Source organism: Cloeon dipterum, chromosome 2, assembly GCF_949628265.1.
Source record: "Cloeon dipterum chromosome 2, ieCloDipt1.1, whole genome shotgun sequence".
In the NCBI taxonomy this organism is placed as follows: domain Eukaryota; kingdom Metazoa; phylum Arthropoda; class Insecta; order Ephemeroptera; family Baetidae; genus Cloeon; species Cloeon dipterum.
The window spans coordinates 29,312,105-29,335,967 of record NC_088787.1 but is presented as its reverse complement, the minus strand read 5'-3'; the positions used below and the strand labels follow the sequence as shown (position 1 = coordinate 29,335,967).

General features: G+C 42.5%; 1 protein-coding gene across 3 annotated transcripts in view; it reads right to left on the bottom strand.

Annotated features, from left to right (window-relative positions):
* Positions 1-84: 84 nt before the first annotated feature.
* CAHbeta (carbonic anhydrase beta) overlaps positions 85-23,863 on the bottom strand; it is a 34,399-nt gene continuing 10,620 nt past the window's right edge. Inside the window, exons 1-2 of one of the 3 annotated variants that reach the window (XM_065479217.1) lie at positions 10,354-10,603; positions 85-4,129 (exon numbers count right to left, since the gene is read on the bottom strand). In XM_065479217.1, the coding sequence (XP_065335289.1) occupies positions 2,157-3,743 (1,587 nt within the window). In that variant the 5' untranslated portion in view covers positions 3,744-4,129; positions 10,354-10,603 and the 3' untranslated portion in view covers positions 85-2,156. The other 2 variants (XM_065479218.1, XM_065479219.1) reach the window with 2 other exon arrangements.

Here is a 23,863-nt window from a genome sequence, read left to right as displayed (position 1 = left end):
ACCAACAGAAAATAATCAGAATCTGAGTGACTGGCAAATAATAGTACAAGGAGCAAGCTTTTGATTGAATTAAACAGCGGGCGGTTATTTTTTTCATTCAATTTGTATTATTTTAAAAAAGAAACTATATTAACATCCTCAATTTTGTTCTCTTCACTTCCGACATCTATTCGACATTACATATGCGCGTTTAAGTATTAAAACAGTTTGAGAACGAGTTTCACTCTCGTCAGCAGCACGGACAGCGCAGATTTTCCACTCGTACAGTATGAAAAAGTGGAAAAATGCGACCAAGTGTATGTGTGTGTTTGCGTATGTGTGTGTGTGTGTTAAAGTAGATTTTGTGCGCGGGACAGAGCGGAGAAAGGAGACAGGCCATTAAAATTATGCACCAATTCCCAATTAGTACAGTGGAGTAAATAAATTAATAAAAGTAAGTTCTCCGATGAGCAAGGGCGCTGGAAAAACTCTGGTGAGGGTCGACCCGAGGGAAATAAATTAAAATCGACGGAAACTGCATTCCATGGAAGGGGGATGGGGGAAGACGCGATTTTTGGCGAGTTGTACTTTGCTTGATCAACAATAAATAAACAAAATCTATATAATACACGTTAAAAGAATGCTCCAAGAGCGGAGAGAAAAAAAGCACAACTCTGCGCACGTTGAGAGCAACCGCTGTATTCCTGTTTTCGGAAGTCTACGTTTCGTCAAGAGCATAAAATTACACAACGAAATGAACCCTTTGCAGCAGCATACACCCGTTTGAGAGAAAAAAATATATCAGAAGATTGCATCGCGTATCAAAAATATATATTATTTCGTAGTCCTTCGCAGTTTCGTATTATTTGTGTGTAAAGTTCGTTGCACGCACTTGGTTGGTTACATGTCTAAAATTATTGTATTGCGCGTTGGAGATTCCGATTTTAACAAAACTGCTACGCTTACAAGATACTGGAGAATTGCATATAAATAACGATTGATTATTCACGTATAAATTTAACCAAAGCAATTACTGCATATAAATTCTGTACAAAATATCATATTTACAAATCATATATGATTTATTATTCATCGTCAACAACAACAACTTGGTGGTAGTTTCACTTTCTTGATTGTGGATATTTGTTTGAGTGTGTGTGTGATGTGTGTGTGTGTGTGTGTTTGATGCAGGCGACAACAGCAGCAACAACGCATGAGATAAATGGGACACAACAACAATTCAAGTTAGCAGTTAAGTAGTGGAGTCCCTCTGACAAAGAGGAAGGACTGTTCTATCTAGAAGTATATAGCGTTGAGAAAATATTTCGTTTTCATGTTACGTACCCCGCCTTGTTCCGTTCATGTGTTTCTTCGCAGTGTATATAGTGCTGGCGCAGCACGACGCGAAAACGCACGCGTGGCGACGGTTCTAATCATACAAAAATATATATTACACATTCTTTTTACATCGATTTTTTCATTGAATGAATGGAATGACCGTCGCGCGCAGTGACGCGTCGCGCTGCTGCGGACACTTGCACGCGTTAAGTTAAGTTTTATTATTCTGGTGTTTGTGAGAATATATAAGAAAAACCAAATGAGTTCTTCGGCGATTTTGTCATTCTTCATCTTCGCTTTATCATCGATTTGAGGAACTTGTTCTTATTAACCGTTTAACAAATACGATACATATTATATCTTACCAGAATATAAATATTAATTCTTTTCATTGAAAAATTAAGTTCGTCTCTTGATCGCAGCAGGTCGGATAATCTTTGGCTCGTGATTGAAAAACTCCTGCTTCACACTTGACAGTAGTTTCACAAATTTGATTTTGCACGCACTTACTAACACTTAATAGGGCAGTTCACAGGTTGTTGGGAGTTCGCAGGTACAATCATTGCCAACATTTTCTTTTTCGAACTTCTGTTGAGTGAATAGATATAAAAAAGTACTTAACTCGAGGTTGGGGGAGGGTCGGGGGCGGAGGCGGGCGGGCGGGCGGGCGGCAGAGAAAAGGACGAGAGTGCTCCGTTGACTAGTAAATATCATCTTTTTCAAGTAAAATCCTCAGGTGGGCTGTGTAACATCACGTTGGACCGGGCAGGCCGCGAACCGGGTCGGGGACCGGGGGCGGAGGGAAGCACGTCTCGCGCGTCTCAACTTCTGCAGAGCACTCAATCGCGGCCGACCCGCCTGTGAATCTGCTGGTGCTTGATCAGGTGGGCCTTCTGGCGGAACGCCTTGGAGCACACCTCGCAGCGGAACGGCTTCTCGCCCGTGTGCGTCCGCATGTGCACCTTGATGTTGGACTTGTTGAGGAAGCCGCGGTTGCACATGGTGCAGTGGTGCACCGGCTTCTCCTTGGCGCTGCCGTCCGGGTACGTGGCCAGCCCGGCCGCCGGGTTGTTGTTATTGTTGCCGCCGCTCGCGTTGTTGCTCTGCGCGGCGGCGTTCAGCTTGCTCTTGCTGCGGCTTTTGGACTTTTTCACCACCGGCACAGCCACCCCGAAAGAGTCCAGTTCGCCGCCGCGGTTGTTAGCCGTGCGGAACTTACTAGCAGCGCTGCCGCCTCGTGCCTGGTTGTTGAAACGGCCCGCCGGACTCGGTCCGCCGCCGTTGATCAGCTCAGAGGTGGACACGTGGCCCGGCGGACTCGCCAGCGTCGTGTGAGGTAACATATCTTTGCCGCCGCAGTAGGTCAGGAACTGCTGCTGCTGCTGTTGTTGTTGTTGCTGTTGCTGCTGATGCTGCTGTTGTTGCTGGTGGTGCTGAGCGGCGTCCTTGCTGGGCATCATGGCGCCGTTCTGCAGCCGGCTCTGCAGCAGCGGCATGTGGTGGTAGGTGGCGGGCTCGCGTTTCACGGTGACGCCGCCGCCGCTGTTGATGACAGCCTGGTAGTTGGCCGGCGGTGTGCCCTGCGTCAGCAAAGACTGCAGCGTCGACGACGTCTGCGGCTGCTGCTGCGAACTGGACGGAGGGGACACCACCGACGACGGGTTGGACGACGGCGGCGACTGCGAGCAGTCGCCGAACGGGTTGGTCATCACCTGCAGGTAGTCCTCCTTGGGAAAGTCAAACTCGTCTATTCCTATCCACGACTTCATGTTGACGGTCGTGTCTGCCATCACGTTGCCGATGATGGCGGCGAAGTCTTCCATTTCGCTGTCCCCGATTTGGCCCAGCATCACTTCCGCCTCCTTGGCGTTCACCATGCTGCTGAGCATGACGTCCGCCTCCTTGGCGTCGACGGTCGACGTCACGGGCTCCGTCATGAAAAACAGTTCGTTGCCGCTGGTGGTGACGCCGCAGCTTTTGTACACGTTGTTGCTGTTATTATTGTTTACGTTAGAATTGTTGTTGTTGGCCTCCAGCCGGTTGGTGCTGCCGACGACGCCGCTATTCGGCGACGGAATTTGCTGCTGGTGCTGGTGTTGCTGTTGCTGCTGCTGGTGCTGCTGCTGCGGCGAGTGCGCGTAAAACTCGTTGGCACGGTGCTGGTAGTTGAGACGCACCTGGCCCGTGTACGACGCGTTGAACGGCGGCAGGGGCTTGAGGTCCGTTATTATCGTTTCGTTGACGGCGTGCCCGGTCAGCAGCGTGTCCAGCGAATCCAGCGGTGACTTGTTTTCGACCACGGGGTTGATCATCTTGAGATCGTCCGTCGTGGTGGACGACGTCAGCGTCATCTCGCCCGAGCTGTCGACGACGCCGTAGTCGTTCATGTAGCCCATCATGTCCACGTTGTCCATCATGAGCTTCATGCCGATGCCGTTAAAGGTCAGGTGGTCGATGGCTGCCAGGTTGTTGTCCGGCGAGCACGACGAGGACGGCAGCGGCGAGCACGTGGTCGACGAGATGAGCGGCGCGCTGGTGGACGACGCCTGACCACCGTCGCCGTACGAGTTGTGTCCGTGCGCAGGGCGGCGCGGACTGAGCCACGGGGGATCCAGCGGGACGGCGGTGGGCTCGACACGGTCGTGAAACGGCACCAGCGGCGGTCACGTCTCTCGCTCCGCGGGGGCGAGACGGGGCGGGGGGTCAGACTCGGCTGCTGCTTCAGCACCGAGTCATCGTTTAGGCGGGTGAGCTAATCAAGAGTCGGACGTCAGGAGGAGGACATCGTCGCCGCGTCTGCTGACACCACGACCTGCACGGACAAACAGAAGGACGGAGCTCGCATTAGAATGTGGAATAGCGAAGGAAGAAGTGGCGAGTTAAGTGTCATTTACACAACGTGTGTGGTTTAGGAGAGAAAGAGGTTTGAGAACAGGGAAGAATGCTTTACCATTTATCAATGCATTGAATGAACGATCAGCAGAAAAAAACACTTTAATGTTTAGTAAAAATGAAGCTCATCGTGAGATAAAAATTAATGATTGAATTCAGTAAATTTTTCTATTCGCTGTCATATGATGAAATTATTAAAGCCCCTTACAAAGAAAATTGAGTAATATATTAATATCATCCTTGAGTCTTTGTCCACTAATCTTGATTTTGTATACCATCCTGCGTCCTAAAAATATCGAATTTTGTGTCTGCTGCCTCTGATAAAAAAACGCTAAGAGATGCATGCATTCCAGTCTCCAGGAATTCTCGTTTATTTACAACGGACCCGTATTCGAATCGACATCATAGATGAAAGTCGCGCGTTTGGGTGACTTTAACTCTTGCACTCTTTGCTCCGAATCGACGAGTCACGGGCGCTAACGAGCCCACCTCGGATTTATTCACTTTTCAGGAGAAATTCGGGCCATGCAATTATTATTATTGGCTCGGCTATGCGAATCGCCTTGCGCGCCGAATACAAATATTATAGCTGCTCGAGAAAGGGGTTGCGCGGCGGAGCGGGGGGAGGGGGGAGCGGCTGGCTGGCTGGCTGGCTTGCTTGATGTGTGCGAACGCAGGTCGGTACCGTTATGGGAGGCGGAACTAGGCAAAGCAGAGGCACCTCCGCCAGATCCGCTTCAGCCTGATTACCTACTTTCAGCCACCCCACTCGCGGCCGCGGCTCGCCGCGCCGCAGCTCTAACTAAACCGACCCACCGCGTAAGGCACTAAGCCAAAAAGCACACACGACAACTTTTACTATTAACACGCGGGACAATTTACTTTCCTTCGGGCGCCGCCAAGTCCCACGCCTGCGCCAAATCAGATCCACTTCTTTTCCAGCAGTCCGACCTTTCCAAATAACGCTTTTCCGATAGGAGAGATAATTTGTTTTCATTCGAAATTGCCGGAAGTTAAATTTAATTAAGAAATTATACTGAATATTCTGAATTTGAATATGTTGTGCAACATAAATAACCATATTTTCCAGAAAATTATTTTGTACCATAAAAAAACATCCGAATTTGGCGAGCAGCAGGTAAGGGGGCCAGGTTGGCGAAATGTGGCACACGATTCAAATAAGCAAGCGCCCTCGATATTGTGGTAAACAGCCGCACGCCTCGTCTTGTTGCCAAAAACCGTTTTCGTTCCCACAACGACACTCACAATCAGCGGGGTTTGCGCGCGTTTAATTGGTTCGCCTAATTTACTTTTCATATTAAGGAAAGTAAAACAGAGGCTCCCACGCATCTTGTGCTTTGTCTTTCGACTGCCGAACCAACGAACGAACAATGAGCAACTCTGTCGGAGAAAGAAAGTCGTTTGGCCGAAATGCGAGGCAGACGGGCTCTTACAGAGTTAAGATTCTCTTCTTGACCCTGTTGCTTGAGTGGCGCACGGCCTTGCTCTTCAACTTGTAATGCGTGCGCGCAGGCACAATCAGTGGAGCGAGCGTCCAAGTAGGCCAGAGAAAGGGAGAGCCGCGGGCCATCTTTTATACACACTTAATTGCCCGTGAGAAAAACATTTAATCACCAAGCCATCCAGCGACACAAGACGTCGAGAATCCGATCTGCGGTTCCGGCGCCTCGTTTTTATTTTTTATCTCTTTACCGTCGTCTTCACGCCGTCGAGTGTTTGCGAGTGCCCGAGTTCAGTTCCGTCGGTCGTAAATATTACGGTCAGATTCACCTCTGGCCAGCCCTTTGTTTGACTTTTGGCCGTAATTTATGTGAGCGTTTAAAGGAATTCGTATTTTCTCTGCCCCAAGCAAATGACCAAAAAGGGTTAAAAGCGATTCTACCAAAATATCGCCGCAGAGATTTGTTTTGAAAGAGGTTGCAACAATGGGCCGACTTTAACTGAAAATAAAAGAAAATTTTTACCGAGATAGAGCGATTTTATAGTCTTCACAATTTTTTAAGCGATTCTTATCTAGGATTTTGAACCGGTTTAATTTTTCTAACTATCATAAAATCGAAACTGTCTTTTAGAGCAGTTGAGAACTAGTTAAAATATTAAAAAGGCAAATCAAATACAGTTCAAATTTTAAATCAGCTAGAAAAAAGATGTAAATTTTTTACATAAAGATTTAATTTTTTGTTACGAAATAGTTTCCGGTCCGAAAAAATGCCAGACCCATAAAATCCAATTTTAACACTGATTCATAGTAATGCTTCTTGAAAGTAATTGTAGGACAATTGCATCTAATCGCGAATATTGTTTTTGGTCTTTTAACGTTTGAGCAGTTGACAGAGCCCAGATACCGCGCTCGGGTGCGCGCAGATATTGCAAAAAGAGTGCAAAAAGTCAGTGTCTCAGCTGATTGAGGAAGAACATCAGCCTGATTACAGCGGCGGCGAGGTGGGTAAAAAGAGTCGAGCAGTTTAGCGTGCGTCATGCACCTGTGGAGCGTGAAAAGTGGTACACATTATTGCGATAAATCCTTTGCGCACACCACGGCTCTTTCGGGCACCGCAACATTTCGGCAAATTCAATCAAGTCAAATTCATGCGTTCCGTGTTTTACAATGTTGAAAGAGCACGCACATAAATATAAAATAAGGGTCTGCGCGTGAATTAGGAATGCAAATCGGCGCGACCTTGTGCAAATGTCACGGGCTAGCTGACATTCGCGGATGCAGCCGCCGAAATGTGTTGGATCGAGGGCTGTTGACCCGTTTCCTCCAGTGCGAGTGTGTGTTGTGTTCAACGCGTATTTAATCTCGATCGACAACACATCAACGTTTTCTGAGCGAGCGAGCGAGCAGGTTCAACGCCTTGCTCGGGTAAACCAACTTTTAAGCGCATGTAAATTTATTGAGGCGTCCACAAGATCACCTCCGCCGTGCTAACTCGCGTCGTCCTCTTCATCGGCGTCAAACGTGATTTGCACAGCGCCATGCTGAATTGGAAATGCACTTCCCTTTATAGCCCGCGCCACGATTTTGGACCACTCTCAATTCGAGACGATCAATCCGCCTAGCTGGGACGCAATATAATTAAATTTTGCCGAGTGTTTTTTTCTCTCCGAATCATGACCTTAATTTTCACACTCCAGGGCGGGTCGGGTTCAATCCCGAAATGCATTTCGTGCTTTGAGGAGCCATTAGGTGAAAAACGCCGATTCACGATCGGATCTGGCGCGAAGGCGTTTTATTAATTTCGCGTGTGATAAGGCGGTCAGCGTGCCACGAGCCGTGTTATTAAAGCCGAACCAGAGATAAAAGCTGCCAATTTATCCTTATCGGACAATTTCATCGCTGCCTGGTCCCATTTGGCTCTGTAAAAGACTTTTTCCGGCCGTCAGTGCAACATGTGTTTCCCGACACTTTTATTTTCGTTCTATTTTCCCATGTGTTGCTAGGACAAAGAAGTCGCCCAGCGAAAAGGGAAATGAGTTCTCGGAAGTCACAGGGTTCAAAGCCCAAACGCCAGTGGGGTTTCACATTTTACAACACTCTTGTTTTCATCCATTGGCTTCGCAAGGGAACGCACAAGGAAATTCTTTTGTTTTCCACCCCCCATCCCAAGGACCCAACTTTTCTTCCCAGGATAAGTTACGACGCCCCAGGGAAAATTTAGTGACAGCAAAATAGAGCCTTTCGTTTCAGTCGAACCAAAGTGGCGACAATTTGTGTCCAAGCAAGGCCACACTCTTCTGCCAAACGCTAGTTTTTTTCACGACGGCTGTTTTCCAAGCTCTTCAATCAATTTCCGCCTCATAACCCAAATTTTCGGCTTCATATTTGCTATCGGCTATCAGCGAGTGCGCTCTTGAGGCAAGGAAGTAAAGCAGCCAGCCAGCCAACCCATTGATAAAACAAGTCGAAAACACACGGGCCGCGGGTGTCCTATTTTCCTTCAGCACACAGCTAGGCTTTGTACGAGCCCCAACCACCTCCATTATTTTCCAAGTGTGTTCTAACATTGCAGTAGTAACTGTTCCCTGAAATAAAAGTGCTGGCTGGGCCCGCACCATAACACTTTTCATATCAAGCCGAAAGCATCAGATTGAAAACCAGCAGCAGCAGAAGGTTTCATCAATTTCGCGTCAAAATCAGTCACAAATCAGGGCAGTCGAGATATTAATTTTATTAATTGATCCCGAGGCAGCAAGGTCGGGTTTTCGTTCGTTCGTGCGTCCTCCGTACGTCGCCGACTGCGCTAAATGGCCAACGAAGGGAGAAAGAGAGGAAGTCGGATAGGCATCTCTCGATTTTCTTTCCCATACTATTTTCCTCTCCTTTAAATTGAAAATACAAATACGCGCGCGCTCGGCCGGCGTGCGTGCCGCTGACCTATAAACGCATCCTCTCATTCTAGCCACGATAATCACGGCCATAATACATAAAATAAACGTACACGGCTAGACGTGTGCATTATAAAGTCCACCAGCAGCAGTTTATTAACGAGGCGAGCACGGATATCCCGTTATGCACGCACAGCCTGCCTCCCATAGTAAAGTAAAGCGCGCATCAAGTGCAATTCAGGTTGCCCGCGCGCTATTTATTATCAGCGCTCTATGCAAATTAACTGCACATGTACTTTTGCTTTCCATAGCACCTTTTCCGCGCACTTCCCACCTGTGTCTGCGTGCGAAATATCGCGGCGATATTTCTGCAACTGTGTCACGCCAGATTGGAGCTCATGTTCTTGTTTTTCTCAGGATTAATTTGTCACTTTGTCACGATTTGGTATGGTGTCTGCAAGTTTGATACTATTATTGTAACTTTGAAAAACGAGCTGAAGAGGGAAAAAGCACATGTGCAGCGTCAATAAATCAACATCCTTTGATCCCTTTCAAGACAAGGGTCCACGTGGGCAACGTTTCCCACGTCAATAGAGACGTGATCGATGGATACTTAACACTTTAAGATTTTACCCCTTTCCCCCTAAAATTCTAGACCAGCATTGAATAACAATTTGCTTGGTCATGACCGAAGTAATTCTTAAATCTTGAAAGATGCCAAACACAATGCTTTTCAAGAAATTTTTTTTAGTCTTGCGGTCAAAGAATTTTCTCAGGTAAAATTTCCCTCATAGAAACATTAAACGCAGTCAAAATATTAAAAAAATAAATCTCAATAAACTGGCGAGGAAAAATACATTTAATCACTTGGTATTTCCTGAGCGGCCACATTTCAAACCTGGCCCTTGAGCCCATTTTATTTTCCTTAGCAAGTTTAATCCGGGAATGAATCTGCATCGGACTGCCAGAGTGACACAATCGAGAGTGATTCTAACCGTTTCTTGTTCCAGATTTCAGTGAATTATTTCCTGCTCGCGCTCGGTGACTAACTTGCTGTCGCGCTGACTGAGTAATTGATTTCAACCCATCACTTCAAGTTGGTTAGCTTCTGGATAAATCGTGAGAGTACACAAAGGAGCAAAGAAGAGATTTTTCAACCTTAAATCCAGGATGTGTCAGCGGATGACCCTTTTTGAAAGTAGCGATAGAGAAGGAAGATTTTTGTCTCTTTAGTCCGGCAGTAGCAACGCGACAACACTGCCAGTCTCATTTTGGCGTGCATCGCGGCCGCCGCAGGATGGAAAGGTTGGAAGTCGCGTGCATTTTCTGAGTAAGATTGTAACGCTACAATATCGCGGAAAAAACGCGCATGCATGGATAGCGACAGGCTAACTGCAGGTCTTGCCAGCACGTGAATTCAAATATTGAAAATAAAAAAGATATCACGCGTTAAAATTTCCTCGAGTTTTTAATTCTCATAGAACGCAAATTAAGGGTAGTAAAAATAAATTTGATTGTACGGTCAACGGAAATTAATTAGTGAATCGAATAACCAGGAAAAGCTTACTCAGAAAATGAGTGGAAACGTTTTTTGGCACGAACTATCTTTACCTTCGTTGTATCGCCATGGTCTAGTCTTAGGAGTCGATTTCCTGAGCGTCAAATATAGGCGCGCTGTTTGCGCTCATTACGCATCGGAAAATCGCAACAGCACTCGTTTTCGGGTAGGCAAAAGAGGAGCAATGAAATAGGAAATTCGGCCGTGTCGGGCCGAACGGGCGAGAGCACACTCACGTGTTCCGATGGAGGGTTATCCAAAATTGCACAAAGACAGTGTGAGCGAGAGAGAGATCCAAATTGGCGGAGGTTAACACTAATCCAGAGGTCTTTTTTGCACCGGCCCGACGATCACTGGGCACCACAATCGAGTCGGCAAAATAAACACAGCCAGCGGCTTGTGCACGAGGGTCAAGCCGCACGGTCTCACCAGGAGGAAGTGGATGAGCTGACTGGCGAACGGGTCTTGCCTGTCGAGGAGGCGCGCATACCACTCTGCCTCCTCTACACAACTACTAACCTAGTTTTACCGAGCTCAGTCAGCGCCTGTGTGCAGCAGCAGTCTGAATACATGCGTGCCTGTGGGCCCCCCCACTTTTGCCGCATTTGAGCTCGGAAAATCTTATTGCCTGCCCATTCACAACGCCACCGCACAGGGTAAAAATATTTTTTTCTCTCCTTTCTTCCTCGTGGTGAAGTTGCGCATCGCACAAACAATAGGGGTTGCTTGTAGCTGGAAGGCCCGAACAAGGAGAGAGGAGAAAGATGCTCTCCAATACGTTCTGGACAGATGCTATAGACTTCAACCCATGATATTGCTTTTTCTCGATGCGACCGCCCGCAACCTAGATAGATCCAAACCCTTAACACACCACCTGCGAGCAGAAATTGCGCCTGTTGATGTCTCCCACACAGCTGATGATGTGTTGAAACATTAAAATTTATAGAAAGAAGACGCATAGTTGAATAATAATTTAAAAAATGACTACCCCACGTCACGATGGGCGGAAAATTGAATAAGTTTAATTATATTCCACCGCTCTTGCGGCCCGTTAGGCCTCGCGCATCACCAGTATAATACTGTTCCTTCAAAACAAACACTGCAGAAAATGTTGCCTCTCCAGCCGGCTTAGAACTCTTTCTTTTCTTTTTTGACTTAATATTTTCATAACTGTTGCAGACCTTTTTGCCAGTTGCTCGCGTTTGATTTGGATAAGACATTATTTATTTGTAAATTCAGATGTCGCCTCAACCTTGGAAAATGCAAATAAAAGGAATTAATTTTTTATTTCTTAACTCATTGTCAGCAAGTCACTCTCGGTCCTGAAAAACGTTTTGCAGCAATAATAGGCATTTTCTAAATAAAAAATCCATCAAAAGATTATTATATTGTGCCTTTTATTTAAATAGAATTAATTCATGCTCTGATCTAAATCAAATTGATGACACTAATTTTTGATAGTTCTAAAACTCAACGCAAGATTTATAAAGTGAAAATATTTGTAGCTTTTAACCTTACGAAATAAAAATATAAAATTTCCACATAATACAACTTCCTACCTGAGTTGTGAACATATGGGGAAAAGTTCAGTATAAAAATAATTAGGTGACTGTGATAGTTGCTTTGCGTGAGATAAGAAATAATGGAAACGCGACCTTGTCAAAAATTCAATATACATGTCACACTTTAATGGGGAGACAATATTCAAGTTTTCAAGACGTTTTGCAAGTCCTCTACACAATTACTTACTACTTACTCATTACTTAATTTGTTTAAGAAATAAATGCTTCCGAAATAGGCTATCCCAAATATTTGGGATAAGCAAGTAATATATTATGTATATTTAATTGGAACCTATCTAAAATTGTGATTCACTATAAATTTAAAAATAACCCTTAATTTATATTCAGATTAGTAATAAATAAAACGAGGTCTTAAAAATCGAGGCACAATTTTGTTTGTAAAAAAGAATAGTTTTGGTGAGATCATTGACTTCGTAATCGTCCAAGCAGCTGCAACGAGTGCGTTGTTCACTCGATAATAGAGGAACAAAGCAGGAATTTTTCCTCCAGACTGGTTCTTTCTGTGCAAGCACATCTGAACTGCTGTTGCTTTAATTATCTACGCACACGGCAGAAGATGTTGACGCGAGAAAGTTGCATGCCCATAAGCATAATACAAACAAGTTGACGATCCGATTTTTAGAGATGCTGCCGCATTTGAAAGAGGAAAAAGAAGAATTACTATTTTGATCGCAGGTATATATGCGAGACAACAAAAAGAAACTTTGGAATTAAATGACCTTCCCAGGCAAAGATCATTGCGATCACACAGCAACTGATCATGAGAGGATGAAGCACAGGGAGGGAAAGAAATTTTCACGTGAAACGCGCCAGCTGACGCGAAGTCAGCATTCATCACATACATCATTTTAGTCCTGATATTGATGCACATTTCTGTGGAAAAATCCATTCACTGTGTTTAAATAACTTCAATTAATAATAAAAAATACCTTTGCGACAGTATTTTTAAATTTAGAGTTATTAGCGTTGTAAGTGAGTAATTTATTGCTTGTTACAAACTTTTCCATGCATCTTCATATCAGGACCAAGAAAATAAATTTTAATGGAAAATGCAATTTTAAATGAAGCAACTTTTCGAATGCACTTAAAAATAAATCAAACGTCAACCCTTGCAAACACTAATAATTAGATATGCCGTAATTATGGCAGTTAAGTAATTTTCGTGGGACAGCTTCATCAAAAATATCATATTTCAAGGCAAGTGTTCTGAGGGATGAGAAAAGCAAAAAGCGAACAAAATTAAATTAATTTACAAGAAATATAAGCTACTAAAAATACAGAGCTTTTAAAAAACCTGCGACAGAAAGAAAATGATTCGTCGTGGAATAAATATAGTTTAAATCGCAGTTGCTGATGCTATCCAACACAATAAATCATCTCCCTGCGCGCGATCACCCTATTGGTGCATTTAAACCGTTAATTAAGTCAATTACTAAATTAACTTTCTCTAGTCGCGTCAGTGTTGCTTACAGATTTAGTTGGAAGCGGAGCGTTGTATATGCAATTATAAATCCATTTTCAAGCAATTCATGCTTGCCATGTCCGTTTTTCATCTTTTATTTGCTTTTGTAGATAATGAATTTGATTCAGTTGCCCAGGTAAACTTACTTTATTGGGACTTTTAATTTTTTTATTTAATGTTTAACCATCGACTTCAAGCAGAAGAGACAAAAATCGCCGACTCTTGTGAATACAGTAAGAGCAAAATGGTGGTTGGTGTCAAGCTTCCTAGGACGATGAGCGCCACTCATGCCGAGACAGGTAAAAAAACACTAACAAAGGCGTGCTCACGGGATTTATGAAGCTATTGCCCATGTGGAACCCCTCTAGGGGCAATTTAATTGCTTATGTGCGCCCCCGCCACAACGCTTGCTTTGTGTCTTTTTTGTCCTCTTTTACTATTTATTGCACTCGATCGTTCTTTTCATGAAATGCGACTCCAGTTTGCACGAGACGCAACACGGGTTGGATGAAGTAAATATAGGTCAGGAGGCTCGAATTTCGTCAGACGGGTCCCGCAAATAAAGTGCACGCAGAGCAGAGAAAGGGATGTTTGCCGATCGAACGCAGGAAAAGGATCCGATTAAGCGCTCTTACTTAAACCTTTCTTTGCGTTTCTTGATTTCCTGCTGCGACAGCGCAGATGTCACGCGGAGAAATTTCCCGGGAAATGGTACATTTTGAAGGCAAACATAGGATGCGAGGCTGCAGCATCCTTGATATTCTCTTGTTGAAGGACGGACTAGGTCAAGGCTATATATACATGCGTCTTTTGTTCGTTTTTTATCTGGTCATCTGCACACCGCATGCAGCCAACCACTTTTGAACCCTACTGCTGCACGTAGTTTAGAGTTACAACCACAAAAAATCAACTTTGAGCAGTCAGAATTTCATTTCGGCTTAAAAAATAGTCATGGTTCAATAATTGTTGAAGTCACAGATTTTATATTTTAAAGCGTTTTTACAACAATAACCTAAACTTTCTAGCTTGATGTGTGAAGCGCGCGCTGGTTGAAACTGATCAAAACATGAAAACACTCGTTTTTTGCTTGTTTTGAAGGCAGGACAACTACCGTTAGAAGAGAAGTCCAGAAAAAAGTTAAATATGTGCGCGTTGTAAAAGAATTTTTTCCCACGGAAGCCACAATTTTTAAATTCTAAATTATTTACTTCCAATAGATAAAAAAGTGAAAGTTTCAGTGCCTCGAACAAAACTTAATAGGATCTTCTGTCCAAAAAAATAAAATTCACGTAAATTTTTTCCTCGACAAAGCAGAAAGCAATATTAAGAAATTGATTTGTAAGAAATATTTATGTTCCATATTAAATTCCATATTCTTGTGAGCACAAAAGGACGCATTTCCCTCTTTTCATCAGGGGAGACTTTGATGCTCGCAAGTTTGTGTTATGAGAAAACGCATCTAAGCAATAATTGAAAGTGAGGATACCGATGGCACGCACCTGACTCTCGGAACTGGCGAAAAAAAAGCGCCGACGAGAGTGCGGCATGGCGTGCACAGCACATACAAATAATTGAATTGGATTTTATTTGCCGAGTGCACGGGCAGGCGAATAAGCACGCTCTCGTGGCGGATCTTTGCCACGATCGCGCAAGAGCCGCGCAAAGTGGGCCACTGCTCCACATTTGGCCAGAGCAATGGTGATCCCCGCTCTTGAAGCAAATGCCTGCATCTAGTTATCACTCGCTCTGTGTATTTATACACACAAAGAGGCTAGTTTCGATATCGAACGAGCGCCAACAAGAGGACACACCCCTCGAGAGCAACAAGGATGTGGCCCAAGGAGAAGAAAAGGCCCACGCCACCTGCGCGAATCAAAACGAGCGCACACCGTAATTGCCTGGCTCGCCGGAAGAATTAAAACTTGATCGCCAAGATGCTTTTAGCCGTGTTTCACCACACACAAAGCAGTTAAGTTAGGAGCTGGAAGAGTAATTTGTCGGTGGATTAAATCAAAATTGTGCTTTCAAGACTTTGGATTTCAGTTGCAACCAAGCACCGTGAAATTATATAAATCAGGCAGAACATTCAAAGGGGGAAATTAAAAGAGGTGAAGCGTTTTGCAAACCCCAGCTGGTCCAAGCTAAAACTTTATTAAATATCAATAATGGTAAAACCTCCTGACAGGAAAATAATTGATTTCAGAGTTTTTTTACGTTTTCTTTAAATCAATACCGTGTAGATTAATAATCGTTTTATGCGGCAAGTAGTGCTGTTTAGATTGGACAAACACAAGAGGTTAAACGCGAAAAACATAGTGAATGATTATGGAGAGTAAATAATGGTTTTAAATTGGTGTGGTTTGCTAAGAAAAAGATCATGTGATTGGTTGGCAAAATATCGTGGCAGGAAAATAATCTTGGAAAAAATTAGTTCTGGATGCGGCGGCATAGTCATCCTATAGCGATCTCCTTTTTGAAGCGAGAAAAAAACAAGCTGAAAAGGATAAATTGCTGTCCTTGAATAGAGCAACTCCCAACATTATTTGTTACAATACTGTGTAGTACACCTGTCGTGCCACTGTACTTCCCCTATTTCGAACCTGTGAACCTTTTGTCAGTGTCACTTATATTTGTAGCGGTACAACAACGCGGTCTTGCTTTTTGTTGGAAGCCAACAATTGTCGGCGGTTTGAATTATTGTAATTTTGCATTATTGTTTAACAGCAGAAAGATGATTTTAAAATAAGAATTCAGTTTTCGTTCGTCAGCCACACGGTGCTGACGTGATTCGTTTAATAGTGCAGAACCCGATTCAAAGGGGTGAGTCCAACCGTCAGTTAGCAAAAGAATTTATCACTTATTATTGTAAAACAATTTCAGTTCTTGTATTTGATTAAGCATCCGATCGGATTTCCAACTGTAACTAATACACCAACAAAATTCGTCAATCTGAATTCAGCGGTCTTCATCATTTCAACCTTCTTAATTCTCCCAAATATTCTTCCCTCAACCAAATGGTTCGAGCCAAGGGAATTAATCCAGATCTAAAAGGCATCCATAATACCTTGTTAACCTGTATGAATACCTGTATGACGAAGAATATTTTTCTGTTCATCTGGTCTTGTGGATCTGGCATACTCATGAAATAGATGCATTGTAATGCTTGTTGTATTATTACTGTGAAATTTTTTTATCTTATGAAATAGACAGGATTCATCAAAACTGGTATATATTCTTGTTTATTCTTACAATGGTCAACAAAATAAAAATACATTAAATATATGAAGATTTAAAAGCAAGAAACGGTCGAGTTAAAACTCTGAAATCTTGTATTTTATTTTCTTGTCAATTTAAGAATGCAACCAACCTTGAGTGAAATTTTTCCCTCGGGATGACTTGATCTGCTATTATTGCTGAAGAGGAAAGGATTATATTTTTTTATCAAGGGACCACAGACACGAGGTTGGCCTTAATTATAACTAAAAAATAAAATTTCTGAGCAATAATTTGATTTTTCCACAGATTCACAGGAAAATTTACTTCAACATGAACTGAATTACAGCGTATTAAAGATTAACGGTTATATGATCCAGCTGCGTTCTGGATTCTGGATCTTGGATTTAACTAGCCAGCTTAACCTGCAAATCTTTTGCCTTTTTTCCACTTTACTTTCAACATCCAAATAATCGTAGAAAAGCGAGAACTCGAGCTCATTTGACAGCTAAAGAACAAACAATGCAAAAAGAATAACAGGTGTCATGAAAACGGCTACGTGTGTTCCGAGTTGCGAACGAGTTTACGATCCATCCAAACACCTCAATCTAAGATCTCAACCTGGAGCAATTATCGCTCTGAGCCAACGGTGCTAATGCGCGGCTGTAAATCAATTCCGAGACAGATCGAGTTACATCCGCCTCCACTTAATGCTTCAAACTCCAAACGCCGCGCATTCAAATTGCACAAAACGCTTCCAGATTTATTCAAATAATTCCAATCGACAAAAAATATCTTTGTTTCGTTTTCTAGCAGGCTATAAACTAGTGCAAGATAATATGAAAGGAAAGGTATGTGGGAATTCTTTTTGCTCGAATGTTCACAAGCGCACGAAATTGCCGCGAGTTGGCAGCGGAAAAAAATGCAAGTGCGCCGCGGCTAAATTGCCAGCCGGTTCCACTTTCTAACTCTGCAACAATGCAACTGCTGTGTCCAACCGCAGGACGACTGCTATAGCACGAGAGCAGCCCGCCAGTGAACGAGCGAGCCGAGCCGAGCACCGCCAGAACCCACTGACTGATTCTTCGAGTGACAAAATAGTCGTTGCACACGGTGCAATGCTCTGTTCAGGAAGTCGTTCGCTCCAGCGCCACACGGCTTAGGTCAAAACCAATTTCCTCAATCACCCCTGACGAAATATTGTCAATTAATGTCGGCTCAAGAGACAAAATATTGATGGTCGCCAAAATTCGTAAAAAGTACAAAGTAACATAATGTTACATAAAAATCTTTTGTAAGAAAGATTAAGAAACCAATATCCAGGATTTCACAATCCGCTGTCACAAATTAAGAAACGATTAAGAAAAAACAAACTCTAACTTATCCCCTTTTAATTTAATTGCTTTTCCTGGGCACTCTTTTTTGTTTGATGTGAAATTTGGACTTCTTATCTTTTCAATATTTACTCTTAGCCGACCTATAATTTTTAGTTTGTAGCGAGTATTAAAAATTACAGTTACCTTTGTATTAATAAACTCGGCCTGCTCCTGTGGTTTAGATAAGAGTACAAGTATCAATAACCACTAAAAAAGCTGCAAATTTTCCCAATTATCAAAGAAAATTACTCACAAAATTAAAAAAAGTATTTAAATTAAAAAACTAAACTCAGTCGGTCTTTGAGGTCTTCTTAAACTCTCGAAAAAGCTCTTGGAAGAATTTTCAAACCGTATACAGGCAAATGACTACGGTCTGATGCCGATGAATAAAACCAATATATACATATTTTTAAAATACGTGCGTTGGCCAATTCTGTTCGAGTCCAGTTGCGCAGGTAGGCGACAGTGCATTTAAATACCAAATGGAAGAGCCTGTTCTTGCATGCGAGCGAATTACATTGTGTAATAACGCAGCCGACGCCGGCGGATGCAAATCGCTTTTCATGTGTCAAACCCTTGAACTTGCCCGACGATCACGCGCCGCAGCGACAAAGTCACATTATGTAACGTGTGACCCGAATAGCACGTTTGCACGAATTTTGAAAATGAAGAGCGTGTTGCAAACTTTCATTTTTTTGTTTTACTTTCCGCATAATAAAAAAATCAGGCTCTCTATAAATTCGAGCACGTTTTCCGCGAGAAAAGTGGAGTGAGTTTGAGAAATAATTTAATTGCAAAATACAGGTTATAGTTTAAAACTCCGGTTTGGTCTCGTTGCAGTTCACTGAGGAGAAATGCATTGTCTTTTTCAAGAGTCTCTCACGTGTCTTTGTCTGCTTTGATTCCCTTCCATAAAGAATGTGATCAAAACGAGAATCTCACGAGTCGCACACTCTCCAAGAAGACACATTAATTCATATTTTCGCATTAAACGCAAGCATCACGTTTCCCATTTGCCACAGCTTTCCGTTTGTGTTGGTTGCTTCTTAAAACATCCCTAAGCCTTAATTCGTTAATAATTTGTATTTACTCAATTGCATTAAAATCCATTGATAATGAGGATTGCACGATTCGGAAATTAAATTGCTGGTTTATTGAACTTAATATTTGTAAGTCAGTGATTTTTTAGTATTTGACATTTACGCCTGATAAATAAATAACAGCTAAAATTTGTAATTCATTCAGAAATGAAACCCTCAATAAACAGAGGACAAATCAATCAGGAGTGGGCTCGAGCTGTGAAAAATGATGGCCTCGTGCAGACCTGCCAGACTGAGAGTGTGCCGCTTAAAAGTCAAATAGAGCTGCGGCGCACACACTCAGAGCGTGCACGTGTTTGCCGCTTTTTGAGTGAAATATATTTATGTAAAGCAGGTCCGTCCGTGTCTGGCGAACAAAAGCCGGCTCACAGATTACGGGGCCGAATCAGAACTAGGGCTTCAGCAGCAAGCAAGTCCGGAATCTGCTATTACACCTGCAGCTTCGGGCAGCCACTGCGGTAATACGCGGCGCAATATGATCGAGCAAACTTCTTTAGAGATCGTTTTTTGTTACTTCCTTGTAACGTTCTTCGCGGAGATACAGTGGCGGGTACTTTAAGCAGGCCTTTTTCAATCACGACCATCACAGAAAAAAATATTTACACGGAAGATTTTTCTAGTCTCTTAGTCGGAAATTTGAGTGTTGTAAGATAAATGTGGGAGCATTATTAATTTGTGTGGTAAAAGAAGGGAAAAATATCTGTGTCTGTTAACTGAAATTGCTAAATTTAAACACAGCGAAATTATATTTTTTAAATCGCGGTATGCATACAATAATTTCCCATTTTAGTCACGCTAATAAAAGTTAATATTTAATCCCTGAATTTTATTGACCCGCTCAGAAAATTTAATCCATGGAGTACAGTTTTTAAGAGTCTACATCCATTAACATTATATTCCCGTCGATGATTTCTGACTATGCGCCCCCATATTTGCATGATATTGGTGCAAGAAAAAACTGAACAAGGTGTGGTATTCGCATCGGGGGCGATTCGCACAGTTAGAATTATTGCTAAACACGATCTGGCCGGTTGGTCGGTCGAGTGAGTGCTCCAGTTCCATTGTGGTGACCGTGTTAAAAGCGACAAGGGCGAGGCTGCTGCGAGGGCGGGCGTGGTTCGACCACCTCAAGCTTTTAGCGACCCGCGCCAGCGCTATCGCGATCGGCCGCGTATATAGTACAGACAATTGCAACCATACGTTTACAGCATCTTGTGCTGGACGTTATTTATCGTCGGAGCTGACTGGGACCGTTCGATCAGCTGGAATCTCACTTGTGTTGCTTCTAGAGCAGAACGGGCTCTATCCCCTCGGCCATTGTACATAATTAAATCGTTATTTGGAATGCAGAGTTAAACGCCTTCAGGGGGCATATTTTGGACTATGGTATTAAAATACAATAATGAGTTAGAATCCATTTTAAGCGAGGTCAAATAATGAAAAGGGAACTTTTTCACAAATCAATTCCTGATTAAAGAGGGTTTTTGATCCTATCCCTGTCCCTGTTAGCTCTTTATCTTGTCCCTGTTTAGTCCCCCCTCTCGACCCCTTACCAGATTCGTAACTTTTTAAATTATGCTTAACTTTTAAAATTAGCCATTTTGTCAGTAAGAATAATATCAATCGCATGTAAATTGTAAAACTGAAAACTGATTTTTTTTCAAATTTTCATTTTATTTCCGCAACCATGGAACAATTAAGTTTTTGCGAACCATATAATCACAAGTTGCCGCGAAAAGCTGAAAACCTCAAAGGCTTTTAATGCTGCCATTGCTGTCGATAAAACTGTCCCTCGTCCCGCTGCAGATTCACCCTGTCTCGAAATACAACATTTATCCCGTCTCTCATTGTCAGGGAAACCCTCAGGGACGGGAATCCCGCAGTTCCTGTTCATGGTCCACTTTCTATTCCTGATCATGATTCCCATAGTGTTAGAATGACTCAGATGAAAACTGCTGACAATGAGCTGCATGGGAGAGGTTTTAGACAGATGTCTCAAACTCCAGAAAAAATGAGGAATACAAATTTAAAATGCCCTTCTATAGAAATACGAGGGTCATGATCATGCAGTAACAGATTGTGTGTTTCGTCACCAAATTCGGTGATAATGTATTTTCGCTGAAATTTCAGTCCATTTCTGGCATTGTTTCTGCACCTTTAACAATTTTTTTTTAAATAGTATCGTTTGTTGATTTTCTGTAATGATTGCCATTAAAATATTTGACCTGTCGAAATTTTTCCTACTCTGGAAGCAAAAATATCACAATTGAAGAAAATTGATTGAAAATTTATCAAGAATAAAGAAGTTCAGGAAGCCAGAAAAAAGAATGGCACTGCCAAACATTAACGGAATACTATAGTTAGGTATTTTTATTTGTTCAGGAAACACCCTTTTTACTCTCTCAGATGTGCCAGAGTAAAAAAACGAACTTATCACGCCTTGAAAACCTACTTTAAAATCGAAGAAGAAAGCATGACACATACTACCTTGACCGTGTAACAGGGGATCTCTTTAAATAACCATTTTCCTTTGTTAGGTCTGATATTAAAAAAAGCATTTCCTCGCTCTGTCAATATTCTATTCAGTCGGCAAAAACAAATAAATAGAGTTTACGATGAGCGAGAAGGAGATTTTAACGCACGAACAAAATCCTGCGAGATGAGGCGGTATTATATATTTTGTCTTTGGAAAAGGGGTTTATCATTTGACCTCGGCCTTGCTCCTTGACTGGAAAGCGGAGTATTCATTATTTGTGTTTACAGAATGAAAACACAACGACAAGGAGAGTCTCATTCATGCCCCGTCTGAACGAAGCGCGCACACACAAACTACAATGTGTGTGCGTGACATGACAAGACGCGCACGCTGCAGCTGAATTTAGCGCATTTACCAGACACCTCCTGTGTCTAATTGAACGTGTGTATTAATCTGTGAAACGTGCGTGTGGCGCTGCATTGTTCTTCAGAATTGTATTGAATTGTACCGTCAGATAAATTGTTTTGTTGCTCGCAAGTCACGTTTTTGGATGCGATATGCGATAAGAAGATTTGAACACTCAACCGCAGGATGCAACACGTAAATTTATTTGAAATTAAGTTGAATACGAAGAGAAACCTTTTTATATAAAAAATCAGAGTGAGCGAGACAATTATTGGCATTTTCTTTTCAATATTATATTATTAATATATTAATTGCCAAAATCCCATTGAGGTAAGAACAACACAGCATCGAGTTTATTTTCATTTCTAAAAAACGCGTAGAACGGATAGGAAACACTTTCATCTTTAGGTGTAGTATCGCATGATTAAAAAAGCACGGCCGCAGTCTTTGGAGCTTGAAAAATGCGGTCGTTCCATCTGCAGCGCGCACAATATGAAGAAGTATCGGAACGTAAATTCGTGCGACGTGCATAAGGAAGAAATAATTGTTAGATTTCACTACTAAACGCAGTCTCCGCGCGATAAATATATGCAACGCTGCGTGCCATCGTCCAATGTTTGTGTGCTCGCTTCGTTTATTACTGCAGCTACTGTGCCGGCAAACCACAGATGGATAATTAGAGCATTCGCTTTCTAGCCCGCCACGTGCAAAATGACGCGACTCCACTTCTTCTCCTCCTCCTTGTCGTATATTGCGAGCATTAATTTGACTAGTTTTTGCCAGCATCGTTTTCAACATCTGTGTCACTAAAATTTAAATGAATATTTGAAAAATTCCATAATTTTGAGACTTGTTCTGACAAATTGGATTATGCGCTGCTGCTTCAAAACAAAAGAAGAAATAAATAATTTATATATACTTCTCAGAATGGGCTGAGCTCGTAATATCTTAACAAATAATGTATTATGCGATCAGTTCCAAATCCATTTGGAATTCTGAAAATTATTTAATGAATAATAAAAGAGACAGCAGATGAGCAAACGCAAGATAACCGAATTTTTCTAATTATGTGATGTGAAAAAGATGTGACTATAATTGAATGCTGAACGCTTTTTAAACAGTCACGCTGTTGAACGAGAATAGTGATTAATCTTTTTGGCGAGATAACTACAAAATAATATCCGCAGCATAATGCAGAATGAGCAAGTGGAGCAGAATAGGAAACTCTCGCGTTGACCACTTGCTGGTCACGTTTCACTCATTCTTGTCCTCTTGCCTTTGCCAAGGAAAACGCATCACACAAGCCAGAATTTATATACTCTAAGGTGTGATTTGTATTAGTCCGTTTGCATTGATCGTAGCAGCTTCTTTGAAGCATTCCACAAAAGGAATTTTGCTTTTCACGAAATTCCACAAGCATAGCCACGATTTGATAGTAGAAAAATTGCTCGTAGTTCGTAAGTTCGCCCAGTTTAAGGGACGGAAAGAACAAAAATCTGTGTCTTCGAGGAAAGGTCTGCTGCTAAAGGAGCGTGTGTGTTAACAAGTCGGAATTAAGCGAGCGAAGAAGCGAGTGAGCCTCCTCCTCCTCAGGTCGCGATTGACCTCAATGCGAGTGACACACATTCGAGAGAGCTATAGGAGCTACACAAAAAGGATACCCGCGCCGCCTGCGAGCTCGGCAGCGCTGCAAGTTGTTATTCGACGGCGGCGGCGGCGTTCATATGCCTTGCACTTGACCAAGACCTTTTGCCTGCGCCGCGCACCGCACTCACGACTTTTTTATGGCACGCATGCACGCCGGCTTGCTTTCATTTCTGCTAATTGAATTCTGCACATTCAGAGATGGAGAAAGAATCCGACTCAATGTGTGTGAGTGATAGCTACTACTGCATTAAAATGTCCTTTTTAAGTATCAGAAGTTGGACCTCTTTTCTTAAATCAAAGACATGCTTTTACACTTCTTGAATACTTGGTAGTTTGCCAACTTGTTTGAAATTTTAGAGAAAATTAAATAAGTGTAATATGATAAACTTAATACCATCAAAGAAATTGATCAAGTTTTAAATTTAACTTTATTCATAGAAATATTTTTTACATTTCCCGGATTTACGCATTTTCGTTTAATTTA